The sequence below is a fragment of the Salvelinus namaycush genome, chromosome 8 (genome assembly GCF_016432855.1).
Source record: "Salvelinus namaycush isolate Seneca chromosome 8, SaNama_1.0, whole genome shotgun sequence".
NCBI classification, from domain to species: domain Eukaryota; kingdom Metazoa; phylum Chordata; class Actinopteri; order Salmoniformes; family Salmonidae; genus Salvelinus; species Salvelinus namaycush.
This window is the reverse complement of record NC_052314.1, coordinates 59309014-59329003: the sequence shown is the minus strand read 5'-3', so window position 1 is coordinate 59329003 and position 19990 is coordinate 59309014. Positions and strand designations below refer to the sequence as shown.

Sequence of the window (19990 nt, the reverse complement as noted above, 5' to 3'; positions counted from 1 at the left end):
TTGAACGTTTTGATGTCTTCACTATTATTCTACAATGCAGAAAATAATAAAAATAAAGAAAAACCCTGGAATGAGTAGGTGTGTCCAAACTTGACTGGTACTGTATGTGTGGAATTATTTTTGATTTAGAATGCCTAATGAGCCTACTCCTGTCTATACAGAAATAAATTAAATAATTCAAAATAGGCTACTAAAGCATGATTTGGCCACAGAGGATCATTAGCTTAACTTGTGGATTGTTTTAAATCGGTTTACCTACAGTCGGAAGGAAAGGCAGCGAGCGCAATTTGGGCAGATTATTGAGGCATATCTCAATATTTCAAAATACAATCGCGGGACAATATAGTTTGGAAAGCAAATGGTTATTCCTGTAAAGAGAAGACAATGAAAATACTAAATCTGTCTTTTAGTTATCAAAATTCTCAACTTAATTGAACAAACAACAGTATAGCCAGTATATCTTATTGGCACAAACGGATAGCATTGGCATTATCCCCAGGGAGTGAGCACTGCGCATATTCACTATTTATCATTGTTGGGTCAGTGCTACTTAAAAGTTTGTTTTTGGACTCCTTTGCGTCTCCCCTTCTCGTAGGCCTATTATATGGACAATTATTTTGTTTTTGATATGTTTGTCAGTATCAGCAGAATAGCGTACCCTGTAATTTGTTGAATTAAAAAGATTCTGTTAATGTCCAGCCATATAAAGTGTAGTAGAATTGCATGAAATATGTTTATATAAGGCAACTTTCCCGTGCAAAGAGAAACGTATCTGATATAACCTATAGTCTAGTCCCACTCTACGCTATACGAGCTCAGTCATGCATTGAGCAGTCTTTTTAGCAAACAGTGATTGAGTTATATTGTTCCCCTAAATTATGACTATCCAATCTACTCACCACATAACGAATAGTAGGCTCTCTCACATAAGTCTGCAAATGCGATGATGCATGGATTGCATTTTTATGGTGAAAATTTGATTCCCCAAACTTGACACACACACCGCCTATGTATGCCAGGTAGGCTACACCGGTTGTAAAGAGGTTTAATGTGCTTAATTTTAAGGATTTAGCAATAAATATAGCAGCACAAGATAGCTGGGATCCTCTTTTGAATAGTGGACAGTCAAAACTCTGTTTTCACACGCGATTGCGCAATGACTGGACCTACCGGACCAGGCCCAAATCCACGTCATTCACATGAAGAAAAGACGGAGATACAGTGGGGCGCAGATCCAGGTGCCTTGTGAGAATTGGGCGGCGAGTGGGTAACCGCCTCTACCATCCGTTCTATTGGCCAACGTGCAATCACTGGAGAATAAACTAGATGAACTCCGTTTGAGACTATCCTACCAATGGGACATTAAAAACTGTAATGTGTTTCACCGAGTCGTGGCTGAATGACGACACGGATAATATACAGTTGGCTGGGTTTTCTGTGCATCGGCAGGACAGAACAGTTACAAGACGAGGGTTGATGGTGTGTCTCTATTTTTCAATAACAGCTGGTGCGCAATGTCTAATTATTAAGGAAGTCTCAAAGTATTGCTCATGAGTACCTCATGATAAACTGTAGACCACACTATCGACCAAGAGTATTCATCTATATTCTTTGTAGCCGTCTATTTACAACCACAAACCGATTATGACATACTCTCAATGAGCTGTACGCCATAAGCAAACAATAAAATGCTCATCCAGAAGTGGTGCTCCTAGTGGCCGGGGGACTTTAATGCAGACAGATTTACATCCGTTTTACCTCATTTCAACCAGCATGTGCAACCAGAGAAAAAAAAAAAAAACTGACCACCTTTACTCCACACAGATGCATTCAAAACTCTCCCTCGCCTTCCATTTGGCAAACTTTACCATAATTCTATCCTCAAGCAAAAACTAAAGCAGTAAGTACCAGTGACTCACTCAATACGGAAGTGGTCAGATGACGCGGATGCTACGCTACAGGACAGTTTTGCTAGCACGGACTGGAATATGTTCCGGGATTCATCCAATGGCATTGAGGAGTATACCACCTCAGTCACCCGCGTCATCAATAAGTGCATCGACGACGTCGTCCCCACAGTGACTGTACGTACATATCCCAACCAGAAGCCATGGATTACAGGCAACATACACACTGAGCTAAAGGCTAGAGCTGCCGCTTTCAAGGAGTGGGAAACTAATACGGATGATTTTCTTCTAAAAAATTCCGCTATAACCTCAGACGAACCATCAACCAGGCAAAGTGTCAATACAGGACTAAGATCTACCGGCTCTGACGCTCGTCGGATGTGGCAGGGCTTGAAAACTATTACGGACTACAAAGGGAAACCCAGCCGCCAGCTGCCCAGTGACGCAAGCCTACCAGACGGGATTAATGTATTTTATGCTCGCTTCGAGGCTAGCAGCACTGAAGCATGCATGAGAGCACCAGCTGTTCCGGACGACTGTGTGATCACGCTCTCTCTGTAGCCGATGTGAGTAAGACCTTAAAACAGGTCAACATTCACAAGGCCAGACGGATTACCAGGACATGTACTCGAAGCATCCGTGGACCTACTGGCAAGTGTCTTCACTGACATTTTCAACCTCTCCCTGACCGAGTCTGTAATACCTACGTTTCAAGCAGACCACCATAGTCCCTGTGCCCAAGAAAGTGAAGGTAACCTGCCTAAATGACTACCGCCCCGTAGCACTCACATCGGTAGCCATGAAGTGCTTTGAAAGGCTGGTCATGGCTCACATAAACAACATCATCCCGGGAAACCCTAGACCCACTCTAATACCGCTCCAACAGATGACGCAATCTCAATTGCACTCCACACTGCCCTTTCCCACCTGGACAAAAGGAACACCTATGTGAGAATGCTGTTCATTGACTACAGCTCAGCGTTCAACACCATAGTGCCCACAGAGCACAGGACCCTGGGACTAAACACCTCCCTCTGCAACTGGATCCTGGACTTTGACGGGCAGCCCCCAGGTGGTAAGGGTAGGCAACAACACATCTGCCACGCTGATCCTCAACACGGGGGCCCTTCAGCGGTGCATGCTTAGTTCCCTCCTGTAGTCCCTGTTCACCCATGACTGTGTGGCCAAGCACGACTCCAACACCATCATTAAGTTTGCTGACGACAACAGTGGTAGGCCTGATCACCGACAACGATGAGACAGCCTATAAGGAGGAGGTCAGAGACCTGGCAGTGTGGTGCCAGGACAACAACCTCTCCTTCAACGTGAGCAAGACAAAGGAGTTGATCGTGGACTACAGGAAAAGGAGGGCCGAACACACCCCCATTCACATAGACGGGGCTGTAATGGAGTGGGTTGAGAGTTTCAAGTTCCTTGGTGTCCACATCACCAACAAACTATCATGGTCCAAATACACCAAGACAGTCGTGAAGAGGGCACGACAACCCCTTTTCACCTTCAGGAGACAAAAGATTTGGCATCGGTCCCCAGATCCTCAAAAAGTTCTACAGCTGCACCATCGAGAGCATGGTTGACAAATAAATGTGGTAGGCCTAGAAAGCTGATGGGATCCTCTTTTTAATAGAGGCCATCAAAACTCTTGATTTTTGATTGCATTTACATTGATGTCAGAGTGATTAGAGCAGGGCTCTCCAACCCTGTTCCTGGAGAGCTTCCGTCCTGTGGGTTTCCACTCCAACCCTGTTCCTGGAGAGCTACCGTCCTGTGGGTTTTCACTCCAACCCTGTCCCTGGAGAGCTACCGTCCTGTGGGTTTTCACTCCAACCCTGTTCCTGGAGAGCTACCGTCCTGTGGGTTTTCACTCCAACCCTGTTCCTGGAGAGCTACCGTCCTGTGGGTTTTCACTCCAACCCTAAATCTACCACACCTGATTCTAATAATTAGCTGGTTGATAAACAAACAGGTTAGTTAAAACTGGGGTTGGAGCAAAAACCTACAGGACGGTAGCTCTCCAGGAACAAAGTTTTATACACTCAGTGTATGTCACGGGGTGAAAACCGTTTCAGGGCACACAAATTCCCCAAAATATATGCGATTGCAAAATCGAATGCTTCCAACCGAATGAGTCACCTTACCTTGATACATAAAACGTAAATCGATACTGTCATTCTTCAATAATAATACATAATACTTGTTGGATGCGCATTGTGTCGAGTTGTTTATTTACGCTGTGATACTTTCACACATTATCATCAGAACATTTCTTCCTAGATCAGATGAATGACAGTCAAGTGAGGAAGAGCTGCTGTAAAGTGCTGTAAAAAAGGTGTTCGCGAAGAATGTCTCATTTCTTACGCCTGTGAAGACAGTTGTACCTGGATCCTGTTTAGATCCACTATCCTTACCAAATTGATGTTGATCATAAGTTATTTTCTGCTTGATTTACAGAAGGGTCTTGTTAGATTTAACAGAGAAAGCATCAAGGTAATGAGTTTATGTTTTCATATGTTTTTGTGCCTCGGATTCGACACCGAGTCTACTGTGAGCAAATTGATAGACATTGGGCAACACCCAAGCTATTCCAATGAATTATTCTGGATATAATGACAACAAATTACATAGCCTAGTGGGCTTCAACACAATATGATCTGGTAATGACAAATACATTGTAGTTTCCATGTTACACCTGCAATTTTATTAAGCCCTATATGTACAATTGTATAAATTAGACAATTGTTTAACATTGAGGTCCTTGAAAATTACAATTAAGTGCTTGAAAATATCCCTGAAAGTCCTTGAATTTGACTTTCCGATGTCTGTATGAACCCTGCTTAAGTTATGTATAATCCTTGGCCTATTTTGTTGTATAGGTGGAGTTATGGGCCAATTTACATATATTCCTCTAAGTACACATGTGGAACTGCATGAAAATATGTTTTTATTTTGTTTCAAACTATTTTAAAATGTTGATCCTAATGTTACACATTGGCCCCATTATTTATAAAGACCCATGTATGTATCCCTTACCTTGCTCTCCCATCTTTAGTCCACTCAGCAGATCAATGCTCTCTGGTCCATCTTCTATTGTCTCCTCTTTGACCAGCAGCAGATCAGGCTTCCCATCCTCCATGTCTGCTGACTGTAAGAGATACAGAGTGAGAGGATGTTGGAACAAGAAATCTGATATGAGCACCCTGCTATGGAGCATCTTCTGATTGGGTAATGAGGGATTGCTATGAGTACTATGCAAACATGTTAGTTGATTTGATTACTTACACGCTTTAATAATTGTATAATTCAAATGCATGGTCAAGACCTGGGCCCGTATCTACAAAGCGTCAAATAGTAAGAGTGCTGATCGAGTTTCAGATCCCCAATTGTCTATATAGTCTTATTCATTATTATCTAAAGGGGAAAACTGATCCTAGATCAGCAATCCTACTCTGAGAGGCTTTGTGGATACGGGCCCTGACCTAATACCATTCAGACAGTAGTTCATTGTCGGCTCACCTCAGTGAGACTGTGTGTGGTCCTGTGCTGCTCAGCTGGTTCCTCTGTGGGTTGTGGAGGAGGTGTAGTCTGGCTGTCCTCCATGACCATGGACCCCTCAGGGTTCCCCAGCAGCACCTCTGGACCCTCCTCCTGGAAGAGACAGATACAGATTACACTGACATACACTCCATCAGGTACGTACACACAGATAATAAACACACTTTCAACATGGAGTGTTTACCCATCCCCACTAAGTTTGAGTCCTATACTGTAGTCACAGAATGACTTCATTGTTGTAAAACCCATCATGGTGAATATAAATATGTTGGGGCTAAAAACAAGTTAGCTATGATAAGTCAAAAGTCATCAGACTAAAATATTTTGACGTGTACAGTAGGTGTTTGTTAGTGTGTGGGTATATTTATTAAGTGTATATTGGTTATAAATCCTTGTCAGGTATATGCTGAATAGGGTGAGATCAAAGAGTCTCTGTAGCTATGTTTCCATCCAATTGGCGACACATTTTCAATGCGAATATTCCAAAATCAAGAACAATATGCGCATTTTCCCACCAGAGATGCGTTTCCATCAAATTTACTTGTTGTGGATGAAAGGCTGTGTGATGACGTAGTGCACATAATACATTTTACAGTTAAATTCCATGTACCGAATAAAAAAATACAAGTTAAATGGGTTTCCATCACAATTTTAACTCTACTGATGTTTTTCTCAAAAAAATAATGTAGCGGGTATGCCCACTCTGGTATTGGAAGTGGACTCTAGCCAACAGCGCTATCTGCACACTGTTGGCTAGAGCGCACGTGTAGCCTACATGATGAGATTATTATTATGGACAAAAGAGCGAGATTATTTGTATTTATCAAACGGCAGCCAAGCATCGATCATCATGTCACCAGAATAAGACGCTCGATATTTAGGACCATCTAGCTTATCACCATGCGCTTTCACCACCCTGTGAAATTCATCATTATTTATTTCATATTTAGCCTAATAAACTGTTTTCCTGTTTTCGTAGTGGGAGGACCACAAAACATAAAAGCATTTCCACCAACATTTCTCACATAATTCATTTTAGCAGACACAAAAGGATCCCACCTTGTCTAGTGTACTTCGTTTCGTCAACATTTGGAAAGTTTACTGGAAATGTTTCTGTTTCCATCAGGCCGGTCATTACATTTTTTATCCGATATGTACTTTTCTCGCATAAAAAGGTTGGATGGAAAACTGGTTAAATACAGTCTTAGAATGAAAAGTCTCATTTTATGTTTATTAAACATAAACAAGTGTTAAATAAACCATATGAAAACATCATATAGCCTACACAGTACAAACACAATATGTGACAGACTTTTTAGGCTTATATATCACACGTCTGGATGCAATATTCTACCCAGGAATATTCTACACTGAAATCTGTTACTCTCGTTATTCCAAATGCATCTGTGGATCTTCTCTACTGACAATGAAAATTCAACTTTGTCTTTAATGCAGGGTTTAATCTAAACGTCAGAATCTATCGAGTGGAATGGTTACTTTCTATGTTATAGAGTGGAATGATTTTTCTGCTGGTGTATCCTGAGGTATCTCCTCTCTGAGAACCTCTTCCCGCAGTGTGTACAGGCGAATGGCCTCTCTCCCGTGTGGACCTTCAGGTGCATCTTCAGGTGGTCCTGGCGGGAGAACCTCTTCTCACACTGCGTACAGCTGTAGGGTTTCTCCCCTGTGTGGACCCTCTGGTGGATCTCCACTTTTTTAGGGCAGCTGAAGCCTTTGTTACAGAACATGCAGAGAAACCGTTTCTCTTTAGTATTGCCTGATGTGGCTCCTCCTCCCTGAGCCTGGGCTCTAGCCCTGTCGTTTGAGTTCAATACCTGATCGAAAAGGACGCGGCCGTGTGAATCGGAAGGCCCCATCGACGTGGACACTGGGTCACGATCCCTGAGCGTGTGTAAAGGAGAGAGGCTAGTGACATTTGGATTTGTCTCTAAGCTTCCCCTGTAATCTAAGAAATATGTGCCCTGTGAGTGTCCGTCTCCTATGTGACTATCTGCATTCCATGTGGGAGGAGCGTCACCCTCCACTTTCACCTCATCTATCACTATAACCTCCCCTTTCTCATCTAGGCACCCTTCAGAGTATACACTACTACTGTACTGGTTCCAGTCCCCTCTAGACAGATCAGTCTGTGTCTCTAAACCCAAGGGCATGTTGCTAGGGTCCATCTCTGTAGCGTAAGAACAAGACGGATCATCACCGCCAGTGTCTAACGCGTCACCATAGCCATCCCCACGGGAATTAACCATCCTCTGGCTCTGGTGAAATACTGGTAAGTACTCTGAACCGGGAGCAGGAGGACAGCCCAGTCTCCCCAGCCTCTCTGGGTCTGATCTGTGGTCAGATCCTGTGTGTAAGAGTCTGTGTGTTACAGTTAATGTCTTGGTGTCTGTCTGTAACTTGAGGACGGTGTTCGGCGTTCCACTGACCTCCGTGATACTGCGCCGGGTTCGAGGCTGCGCTGGGGCAGTGGTGGGGTCCTCCGTGACTACAGGATCTCTGCTGTGCCGTAGGTCATCCTCCCCTTCAGACCTCTCCTGCTTAACCCCAGGACCTGCAGACTCTGCATCTGCAGACTGACACAAGAAGAGAAGAGGTTATTACCGGTACATGAGTTTAATTGGATAACAATGTTGTCGGGAAGTCTCACAAGCTCCCATATGGCATATAAATAAGGGTGTTCATGAATAGCTGAGGGGTTGCCATTCTGAAATAAACGGGTCACATTTTATGTAATTTTGATCTAATACTATTACACTAACCTCTATCACGATAACGTGCTGGTTTGAGGTTCCACTCCCCTCATCAACAGTGATTGGTTGGTCATCACTCCATGTATTGTGTCCCGCTGGCTTCACAAAGCTCTTGTGGCCTCGAGTGAGATGTCCTTCACCTGCGAGAGTAAATAGGGGGGAAAAAAGAGGTGTTTAGGTTATGGACTGTCAATGCTCAACTATATACTGTACACTATTGACACATCTAGAATTGGCAAGGATGTAAAGTAACACTTCGCATATCTTCTTCATATACTATTTATAGATCTATTTATTATAATCCATGCCTCATACTGTATTTAGTAAATTATAGGAAATGCATTAAACATGAATCTGGTTAGAATATGATAGTGTCTTTGTGCAAGATAGCTAAGTAATCAGGGGAATTATTGCATACTATCCAAAAACTGAACATGATCCAATTCTAGTTAACCACATGTGTAGAATGGGAACGGGGTGACAGACACTGAGCTATCTATGAAAGGCAACAGGCCGCGCACCTCGGCCTTCTGCAAAATGTACCTCTTGCCAATCCTCTGTACCGGTCGAGGATCTTGACACTACTGGGACGACTGGCGAGAACGCGCTCTCGTGCCCCTTTCAGTTCCAGTAACTGTAGTTTCCTCCGCAATCCCCTGTTTTCTTTCTGGCCTTGAGAAATTTCCAAACGAAACACTGCATAGTCGTCGTCTACGAGTTTACAGATCTCTGCCACGGCGGCATTCGCTAGCACCTCCATGATGGAGGCTATTTGAGTGTGAAAAACCATACAGTTAGCCATTGTTAGCAGCTAACTAGGATTACCTAGAAAACATATATCAACCAAGTCAACCTCTCTCCAACGCGAATTAAATACTACGTGGGGTAAGTATGTGATGTTGTGCAGTTAAATTAGTCATAATTTGAGTTCCATGGTGTTAATAAACGTCTAAATAAAAACGCGAACGTGGAAATTGTTCTTGGTCGTTTACTTCCGTTTACATGGATGTCGGCGTCATAGTTCAAAGGGTATGCGCTGGTGACGCTCATGAAACCAGAGGTGCGTTCAGTTCGCTTGCACGTTTGCTACGTTGCGGAAGGGTTTGTACTGAACAACACGTTTCCCCAAAACGTTATTGTATGTTCTTGAACATACTTTCAGATACGTTTGCTCCCGTTTGGTGGTTGTATCAAGGTGCGCCTTTAATCAATAAGAGGTACTGTATTGAAATGGCAGTGGCCATGCTGACAGTGTTCACCAACCCACCCTCACACGTCCACGTTTTCAATTGGTCATTCAGTACAGTATCGTTTCCTTTCAACTGAATTATCCATTAAAATACTGAACGCAACCCAATTTTAACCATGGTACCAAATTGAGTTACAAAACCATGACGCATCTGCAAAAATCAATTATCATTCTGAAGATTAAGATGGCTAGTTTATGGCACTGTGTCTACATTTTAGCCAGAATTTTGTACATTTTCACCCAAATTCGAATTACCGAAATGCGTTCAGATTAAATTCATACTATGTTACTTGAAAAAAACCTGGGACATCATATAAACTGGGACAGCTTAACCCTTAGATACCCAGACACAGTTTACCTTGCAAAAAAAAAATCGTGAGTGATAGGAATGTTCAAGGAGACCCCAAATAACATATTTCTGTGGGGTTTGGTTTACATTACTTAATCTCCGATGTTACATATACGTAACAAACTTTTCAAGTGACTTTACTTAGCTAAAAATTAAGATTATTCTTAGAAAATGTACTCCGGTGTCTTTGGAAATTGTATAAGCATTTTGCATGCATTGAATTTCAGAAACTCACCTTTTTGACAATGTAGGAGACCATTCGGAGGAGCATTTGTGATTTTCAGCGCCAATCTGATAGTGTAATTACAACGATTCGCTGTGTCTTTGTGAGACGCAGAGTAGGTGAACGGATGTTCTCTGCATATGTGGTTCCCACCGTGAAGCATGGAGATGGTGGTGTGGGGGTGCTTTGCTGGTGATACTGTCGGTGATTTATTTAGAATTCAAGGCACACTTAACCAGCAAGGCTACCACAGCATTCTGCAGTGATACGTCATCCTATCTGGTTTGTGCTTAGTCCCACTATCATTTATTTTTCCACAGGACAATGACCCAACACACCTCCAGGCTGTGTAAAGGCTATTTGACCAAGGAGAGTGATGGAGTGCTGCATCAGATGACCTGGCCTCCACAATCACCTGACCTCAACCCAATTGAGTTGGTTTGGGATGAGTTGGACCGCAGAGTCAAGGAAACACAGCCAATAAGTGTTCAGTATATGTGGGAACTCCTTCAAGACTGTTGGAAAAGCATTCCAGGTGAAGCTAGTTGAGAAAATGCCAAGAGTGTGCAAAGTTGTCATCAAGGCAAAGGTTGGCTACTTTGAAGAATAGAAAATATATTTTGATTTGTTTAACACTTTTTTGGTTACTACATGATTTCATATGTGTTATTTTATAGTTTTGATCTCTTCACTATTATTCTACAATGTATAAAATAGTAAAAATATTTTAAAAACGAACGAGTAGGTGTGTCCAAACTTTTGACTGGTACTGTATACAGATGCCTCACAAGTCCTCAACTGGCAGCTTCATTAAATAGTGCCCGCAAAACACCAGTCTCAATGTCAACAGTGAAGAGGCGACTCCGGGATGCTTGCCTTCTAGGCAGAGTTGCAAAGAAAAAGCCAAATCTCAGACTGGCCAATAAAAATAAAAGATTAAGATGGGCAAAAGAAAACAGACGCTGGACAGAGGAACTCAGCATCCCAGAGTCGCCTCTTCACTGTTGATGTTGACACTGGTGTTTTGCGGGTACTATTTAATAAAGCTGCCAGTTGAGGACTTGTGAGGCGTCTGTTTCTCAAACTAGACACGAATATACTTCTCCTCTTGCTCAGTTGTGCCCCGGGGCCTCCCACTACTCTTTCTATTCTGGTTAGAGACAGTTTGCGCTGTTCTGTGAAGGGAGTAGTACACATCATTGTACGAGATCTTCAGTTTCTTGGCAATTTCTCGCATGGAATAGCCTTCATTTCTCAGAACAAGAATAGACTGATGAGTTTCAGAAGAAAGTTATTTTTTTCTGGCCATTTTGAGCCTGTAATCGAACCCACAAATGCGGACGCTCCAGATACTCAAGTAGTCTACAGGCGGGCAGTTTTATTGCTTCTTTAATCAAAATAACAGTTTTCAGCTGTGCTATTATTTGCAAAAGGGTTTTCTAATGATCAATTATACTTTTTAAATTATAAACTTGGATTAGCTAACGCAACGTGCCATTGGAACACAGGAGTGATGGTTGCTGATAATGGGCCTCTGTACGACTATTTAGATATTCCATTTATTTTTTAAATCAGCCGTTTCCAGCTACAATAGTCATTTACAACATTAACAATTTCTACACTGTATTTCTGATCAATTTGATGTTATTTTAATGGACATAAAATGTGCTTTTCTTTCAAAAACAGGGACATTTCTAAGTGACTCCAAACTTTTGAATGGTAGTGTATAAATACTTGATAGAACTGCAATACACCCTGAATCTACACAACTGTATTGGTGTGTATTCTCTGAAAAGTAGGGCAAATCTAATAAACTCTATTTGAATCCAGGTTTCTCTGGAGACAGAATATTACGTTATACATATCAAATTTGATTTGTCACATGCGCCGACTACAACAGGTGTAGACCTTACCGTGAAATGCTTACTTACAAGCCCTTAACCAACAATGCAGTTCAAGAAATAGAGTTAAGAAAATATTTACTAAATAAACTAATGAGGCTCTGTACAGGGGGTACCGGTACCAAGTCAATGTGCGGGGGTACAAGTTAGTCAAGGTAATTTGTACATGTAGGTAGAGGTGAAGTGACTTTGCATAGATAATAAACAGCGACTAGCAGCAGTGTAAAAACAAAGTGTCAATGTAAATTGTCTGGGTGACCATTTGATTAATTGTTCAGCAGTCTTATGGCTTGGGAGTACAAGCTGTTAAGGAGCATTTTGGTCCTAGACTTGGCGCTCCGGTACCGCTTGCCGTGCAGTAGCAGAGAGAACAGTCTATGACTTGGGTGACTGGAGTCTTTGACACTTTTTTGGGCCTTCCTCTGATACCGCCTAGTATATAGGTCCTGGATGGCAGGAACCTTGGCCCCAGTGATGTACTGGGCTGTACGCACTACCCTCTGTAGCGCCTTATGGTCTGATGCCGAGCAGTTGCCATACTAGGCGGTGATGCAACAGGTCAGAATGCTCTTGATGGTGCAGCTGTAGAACGTTTTGAGGATCTGGGGACCCATGCCAAATCCTTTCAGTCTCCTGAGGGGGAAAAGGCGTTGTCGTGCCCTCTTCACGACTGTCTTGGTGTGTTTGGACCATGATAGTTCGTTGGTGATGTGGACACCAAGGAACCTGAAACTCTCGATCCGCTCCACTACAGCCCTGTCGATGTTAATGGGGGCGTGTTCGGCCCTCCCTTTCCTGTAGTCCACGATCAGCTCCTTTGTCTTGCTCACATTGAGGGAGAGGTTGTTGTCCTGGCAGTGTCTCTGACCTCCTTATAGGCTGTCTCATCATTGTCGGTGATCAGGCCTACCCTTGTTGTTTCATCAGCAAACTTAATGATGGTGTTGGAGTCGTGCTTGGCCACGCAGTCGTGGGTGAACAGGGAGTACAGGAGGGAACTAAGCACACACCTATGAGGGGCCCCAGTGTTGAGGATTGCAGATGTGTTGCTGCCTACCCTTATCACCTGGGGGCTGGCCCGTCAGGAAATCCAGGATCCAGTTGCAGAGGGAGGTGTTTAGTCCCAGGGTCCTTAGCTTAGTGATGAGCTTTGTGGGACTTTGGTGCTGAATGCTGAGCTGTAGTCAATGAACAGTATTCTCACATAGGTGTTCCTTTTGTCCAGGTAGAAAAGGGCAGTGTGGAGTGCGATTGCATCATCTGTGGATCTGTTGGGGTGGTATGCGAATTGGAGTGGGTCTAGGGTTTCCGGGATGATGGTGTTGATGTGAGCCATGACCAGCCTTTCAAAGCACTTCATGGCTACCGACGTGAGTGCTACGGGTTACCTTTGCTTTCTTGGGCACAGGGACTATGGTGGTCTCTTTGAAACATATAGGTATTACAGACTCGGTCAGGAAGAGGTTGAAAATGTCAGTGAAGACACTTGCCAGTTGGTCCGTGCATGCTTTGAGTACACGTCCTGGTAATCTGTCTGGCGCGCGGCTTTGTGAATGTTGACCTGTTTAAAGGTCTTGCTCACATCGGCTACGGAGAGCGTGATCACACAGTCATCCGGGAACAGCTGGTGCATGCATGCCTCAGTGTTGCTAGCCTCGAAGCGAGCATAAAAGGCATTTAGCCGATCTGGTAGGCTTGCGTCACTGGGCAGCTCGCGGCTGCGTTTCCCTTTGTAGTCTGTAATAGTTTTCAAGCCCTGCCCCATCCAATGAGCGTCAGAGCCGGTGTAGTAGGATTCAATATTAGTCCTGTATTGACACATTGACTGTTTGTTGCTTTGTTTGAGAGCATAGCGGGATTTCTTGTAAGCGTCCGGATTAGTGTCCCGCTCCTTGAAAGCGGCAGCTCTAGCCTTGAATCCCGGAACATATTCCAGTCTGTGTTAGCAAAACAGTCCTGTAGAGTAGCATCCTGCTTTATCACTAGAGGGTAGAGGGGGACCTGTATCAGTGGTTTTGACTAGATAGACAGATCATCTGCAGAGATATAGCTCCTCAAGTACTTGTCTATGGCTATAACGGGTTATAACTAGGTATGACTTTGTACAAAATCAAATTACCTTACATATACGGTTAAAACAGCTGATAAAAGTCTGTCAGTGCTATGGATACTTGGTAGAACTGTAATACAGAAACCAGCTACCCCTCTGAATGTACACATAGTGCTGTATTGGTGTGTATTCTCTGAAAAATAGTTATTATACGGGAAATGCAGAATTTCTATAATATCCTCCAATATTCTATATGTGCAACTTAAGATGGTATTTGGGATGCGATAACATTTGGTTTGGACTGACATTGAGGATTTGAGCATGCTTTTTGAAGCATCCTGGCATTGGCTCTACCACTCACATTGTTTCACTAACAGTGATGCTAATGCTGGCTGTGGGGTAAGTAAATACATAAAACTAAGCCATATTTTGGGTCATTGTCTCAGGATCAATGGATGAATCAGTTTTTGTCAATAAAATTAAGTATATGTAAAATGTTGTTCTACCCCCCGACCCTTTAATTGGCAGTAGTTTTTACCATAAATATGACAAAAATGTATATTTACTTCAAAATTCTAAAAACGAAATAATCATACAATCAAATGATGGTAAATCAGATTTTTTGTACTAATGTGGATTTGATTTTGGGGGACAATATGCACATTATGGGAAAAATTTATATTTTAGTTTTTTTACAGAAAATGAACATTAATTGTATTTAGCTAAAAATAACAGTCTGTTTATTTTATATTTTTTCAAATAAGTGTTTCAAAAATGTATTGACTCGGGCTGAATACTTATCTAATCAAGGTATATAATATTAGTTACATGCACGATATATCGGTGAGCATATCGGAATCGGCCAATATTAGCTAAAAGGGGAGGTTGGACATTAAAACCTATGACATCATATTTATTATATAACCTGATGTAAATTGTACTATGATTCAGTACTCTCGAGAATAAACGCGATTGATTGATTTTAAGACTGGTATCTGTCCATTTTATGCAGATAATTATCTTACAAATTCTTATCTTTGGGCAGAGTGTTTTAATTGAATTGGTTAATAAACAGGAATCAAAATTCCTTTAACAATTTGGTCCTTCGAGTCGGATCTCAAAATCTGCCTCTGTCGTTCCAAGAAACTGCTGAAAACCGTGCACGGCCGGATCCAGGATCCGTAAGACAAAGACCTGACCTCTGAATTGAGGGTTTATTTCAGGCCAGTGGTGAACTGGTACACGACAGAGGTGGTGACGAGAATCCAATGAACATTGCTTTTCCCAGTCAGCGACAAGGTCAGTAGCCTATATTCTTGATTCTGGGGGGAATGATTTAAGTTATCCTTGATTTAATGTTCTAAAAGGTTTACAATTTATCAATAATAGGACCTTTGCTATTCCAAACAGATCCAAGGGGTTTTGTATGACCAATATACAGGTATCGATAAGGGGGCAGGTCTGAAATTGACCTGAGGTAAGGTGCACTACCGTAAATAAAAATAACTTAATAGATCCGGGGGCCAAAGGGGTTATTAAGACGAGTGTCACGTTCCTGACCTGTTTTCTGTTGTTTGGTATGTGTTTAATTGGTCAGGGCGTGAGTTTGGGTGGGTAGTCTATGTTATGTGTTTTCTATGTTGGGTTAATGGGTTGCCTGGTATGGCTCTCAATTAGAGGCAGGTGTTTGGCGTTTCCTCTGATTGAGAGTCATATTAAGGTAGGTTGTTCTCACTGTTTGTTTGTGGGTGATTGTTCCTGTGTCAGTGTATTCCACATGGGACTGTTTCGTTTGTCCGTTCGTTTAAGGTAGTCTGTTCCTGTTCTTGCGTCCTTCGTCTATATGTAAGTTCGTTTGTTTCAGGTCTGTTGCCTTCGTTTATTGTTTTGTAGTTTGTTCTAGTGTTTTGTCAGTGTTTCGTCTGTTTGTAATAAAGTCAGTATGTATTCATCACCCGCTGCGCCTTGGTCCGTTAATACACCACCAGACGAACGTTACAACGAGATACTAGGACAGGTGTTGACAGGTGCTGACAGGTGCAGTCGTGTTGTGCAAATAGGACAGCCATTAAGTCAAAATACATATATAAACTAAAGTTCTAACCTAATCAGTCTGATTAGTCTGATCTGTATAGGGGAAGTAGTCTGACTATGAAACGGAGCGGTAGATATATTAAAATAGGTGAGGATATAAACTAGGCTTTGTGAGGAGGAAGGGTGGTCCTGTTCGGGCAAGGTGACTGCACTTATTCAATACTGAAAGATGTATCAAAACAGGAGGAGAGGGAAACCGAAATCTATACATCTGAGATAAAAGCCAAATCTATAGACAGGAGGTTCCAGGAGAGAGGGAAACCTAATATGGCGGAGTAAGATACGAGATATTAACTTTAAAAGTCCTATGACACAAAATAATAGGTTATTAACTGGGACTATACGCCCCGGGGAAATAGTTTATATTTGTACGGGTAAGATTTAATGTCCAACAAATGCAACGCTATAGATAAAGTTTCCAAACGGGAGAACAACCAAAATAACTAGGTAAAAACTAACGGTAAAAACAACACATACATAAATCATAGAAAAATTATAATAATAGGACCATAGCTACTAGGAGCGGCAAGGATTTATTAAACATGGGTAGTAAATTCTCCAAGGAGGTCCCGGAATGGACGGGAGTTTGCGACTACAGAAAATTGTAATAATAGGGTTATTGGCTCCTTTATTCCAAAAGTGATGGTGGATCAGGGGTTAAATAGCTGCCTCCCGAGCTTGAGACCTGACTTCGATTCACGGTAAATGCTCTGACTAAAATCTGAGTCTTTAATTGTAATTAAACCATTTGTATGTTTTGCCTGAGAAAATATGGTCATTAGTGTCGGTATAGGATATAAACTGAAACGTTTTAATAACTTGTTTAGGTTCAAATGAAAGACTAATCTAATTCTAAATGATAGCGATGCGCTTTCGATGTGATACGTTGTGTTGCCTCAATGATCTTCATGAATAATGTATGGAGACATGAGTCGTATTTATATTACTGAATCGTAGAAGTGACAGTTACCTAAACCTGATGAATTCTAAAGAATAACGGAGAAATACGATAAAGTTGTGCCCATCGGAATGTTATAATTATTATGGATGACTGACATGCGAAATAAATTTAGCGAAGTATATGGTACGTTTACATTTGGAGTAGAGAAAGTTGAGAAGTTGATTTTACTTATACGATAGTTTTGGTGCAAAACTCAGTTGGAGTAAGTGGATGTTTTGCCTAGAGGCAGGAATAAGAGAGTTAGTTTTGGTAGTGTATTGGCTACTAATTTTCAGGGTACGTTGCTAAAGGCAGGTTGATATGTTGTGTAACGACGTAAAACAACGTCATTAGGTGGGATACACAATTACGTTACTCGAATGGATTTGGCCATTGTTCAGGTACACTCTTTACTGTACTTCTGGCAGTATAATTTCGATTGAGAGATGTTGATTGACGTTGTAAAATTATATTCAAGATCCAACCTTTGTGATAAATTGGGTTTGGTTTATCGAACCCGTACTATTGCCTGTTGCAGTTAGTCAACAATGATTTACAGTTCGTTGAAAGTTGCTGCGTTCAGAACACAGGTTGAGCGCTAGTTGTTGACATAACTCACGATGCACTTATGCAACCAGGCAATGATGTAGTGACTGTGATTAATTTGAATACATATTTGATAAGAATTCTTATATTAGGGATTGTTAATTCCATTTAGTAATAAATACTATAGTAGAGGAGTTTTTAATTAAAGAGAGCAACAGTGAGAATGTATATCCATATGTAAACGCATATCTTGATTTGAACTATACTAATCTATTTGATAAAATTACTAAACCTGTATATTCAACATTTGATAATGATTGGCAAATCCGTATATTTAACCACAACGTTGAATTTAGCATTGGGTATTATAGGAGGAACGGAATACAATTTGTACTTTCCCCACCGGGTGTGGCCGTATCAAATTATGACAGAGAAAATTGGTTGTGTCATTTAGAGGGAAAAGGCGTGCATTATAGCTTGGAGTCACTTTTCAAAAGTGGCTAAAAGTTATTGTTTTTTGGTTAGGGAACACCAGGGAATTCGAACAAGAAGTAAACGTATTCTAAACATTATTTGTTTTCATTATGAGGAACAAAGAACGGGCCGCAAACTGGTATGGCTGGCTGGGAGTGTTTTATTTTAAAGGGACAGTACACGTTTATCACAGTTGTGTGAGTTTAATGGCAGGGTATAAAGTATTTTGGGGAGACAATTTGGAGAAAGACTGAATGAGTTACATCAACCATTAAAGAAATTTAAAACTAATGATTTGAGGGTGTACAATATACTTATTATAATTGCTAAGGTTTTGCTTGTAGTAAACGTTGGGTTTGAGGGGATTCGCATATGGAACATTTGAAGTTTTGTTTTCTGAGTTTTCATAAATACGTAATTTTTTTAGATAAAGGGTTCTTTATTTTGTATAATATAATAAATAACACTTCTTTGAAGTGGTGGTATGGCTGATGGCTTCTGAGGTGATACAAAATTGTGGATATTGGTGGAGGATAAAGTCACTAGAGGGCGCCATTGGTCAACTTATGGAGGTTTAGATAAAATACAGTGGGATCCTGAAGGAGATATTTCATTAGTAACCTTATTTAACCTATGTAAGGACTGTAGAAATTTCCACCATAGACATTTTTTTGTTTGGTTTGTAATTCCATGGGTTCAGATAACAGAGAGACACTTAGTTAATGTTTGGGACCAAGCTACAGGCAGTGAAGGGACTCAAGGCCCAGTATAATCAGTGGAATGCGTCCCGAGATAAGCCGTACCATTACACAGAACTTAGAAGGGTGGGTGCGAGCAGAGCAGAGAGATAGGAGTGGCACAGACTGGGTCACGGTTACTGAGGGGAGACAGAGGGAATGAAAAACTTAGTTGGTTTCAGGAACTAAGGGAAAGCACTGATAACTTTTAAAGTAAATAAAACACTTAACAGAGAATTGTTATGTTGATTCAGGATTGATACAAGGGCGGAGCCAAGTATAAAAGGGGGGATGGTCTAGGATAGGATGTGGCCTATCAGATGTGGCCTATCAGATAATAATAATAAAAATAAAATATATATATTTTTATATATATATAGCGTTCCCAACTTACTTGGCGGAGACGAGTATGGTAACTAAAAAATTAGGTCAAGATATTCTTCCTAGAGTTGGGTTCCTAGGATAATAATGGATGACATTCTAGCTAATCAAATAGAACAGATAGAATGACAGAGGTTCTAGCAGAACACATTAAAAAACTGTTTGTTAACCAAACCTGTATGTCCAAGATTTTATGCTCTACAGGAGAACTACAGGAGGGGATTACCGACATGATTGGGCCAGGGGACTGGATCTGGATCTAATCACCTGAGGAGAATAGGTGGAATGCAGCCCCATTGGGAGGGGCCAGACCAAGCACTCCTTGTGACTGCATTCACAGTGAGAATAACTGAAAAGAGTTACCTGAGGGCATTTCACACTTGTGGGAGGGTAGGACACACTGACACTGCCGAATGATCACAGAGTTAAGGAGAAGAACCGTAGCTAATAAAGTTCGGGGGTCAACTCCTTAATGAAGATTCCCTGACCCCGCCCTCTCATCACTGTGTACGTTCATAGAAGTGAAAGTGTTGCTTGATCTCTGGCGGTTGATATGTTCTCTGGGAGAGGGTGGGGCTTTACAGGGGCGCTGATTGGTCTGAGCTGTCTTATTGTGGGAGCCATATTCCTAAATACACCACACCCCACCTGAGTTTGCAGAAGGTGGTAACTTGACCCATGGTTTCGATGAAGAGAATTTTGTATTAATCAAGCATAAGAGATCCCTTGATCTGGATAGACAGGAAGTTAGAGTGGAGGTTAGGAAGGATGTGTCAATGGAGTTTTATGTAGACCAAA

The 19990-nt window shown here is 41.7% G+C and overlaps 2 protein-coding genes across 3 annotated transcripts in view; both read right to left on the bottom strand.

Moving 5' to 3' along the window:
• Window positions 1–9245, bottom strand: part of LOC120052924 (zinc finger protein 606-like) — an 86588-nt gene extending 77343 nt beyond the window's left edge. For both annotated transcript variants that reach the window (XM_039000159.1, XM_039000160.1), the window contains exons 1-5: window positions 8792–9245; window positions 8258–8388; window positions 7925–8071; window positions 5439–5570; window positions 4956–5067 (exon numbers count right to left, since the gene is read on the bottom strand). In XM_039000159.1, the coding sequence (XP_038856087.1) occupies window positions 4956–5067; window positions 5439–5570; window positions 7925–8071; window positions 8258–8388; window positions 8792–9050 (781 nt within the window). In that variant the 5' untranslated portion in view covers window positions 9051–9245. The remainder of the gene's footprint in view (window positions 1–4955; window positions 5068–5438; window positions 5571–7924; window positions 8072–8257; window positions 8389–8791) is intronic.
• LOC120053012 (zinc finger and SCAN domain-containing protein 5B-like) lies at window positions 6702–7918 on the bottom strand. Its single transcript, XM_039000263.1, has one exon. It carries the CDS (start codon window positions 7742–7744, stop codon window positions 6983–6985), a length of 762 nt encoding a protein of 253 aa, XP_038856191.1. The 5' UTR covers window positions 7745–7918; the 3' UTR covers window positions 6702–6982.
• Window positions 9246–19990: the final 10745 nt, after the last annotated feature.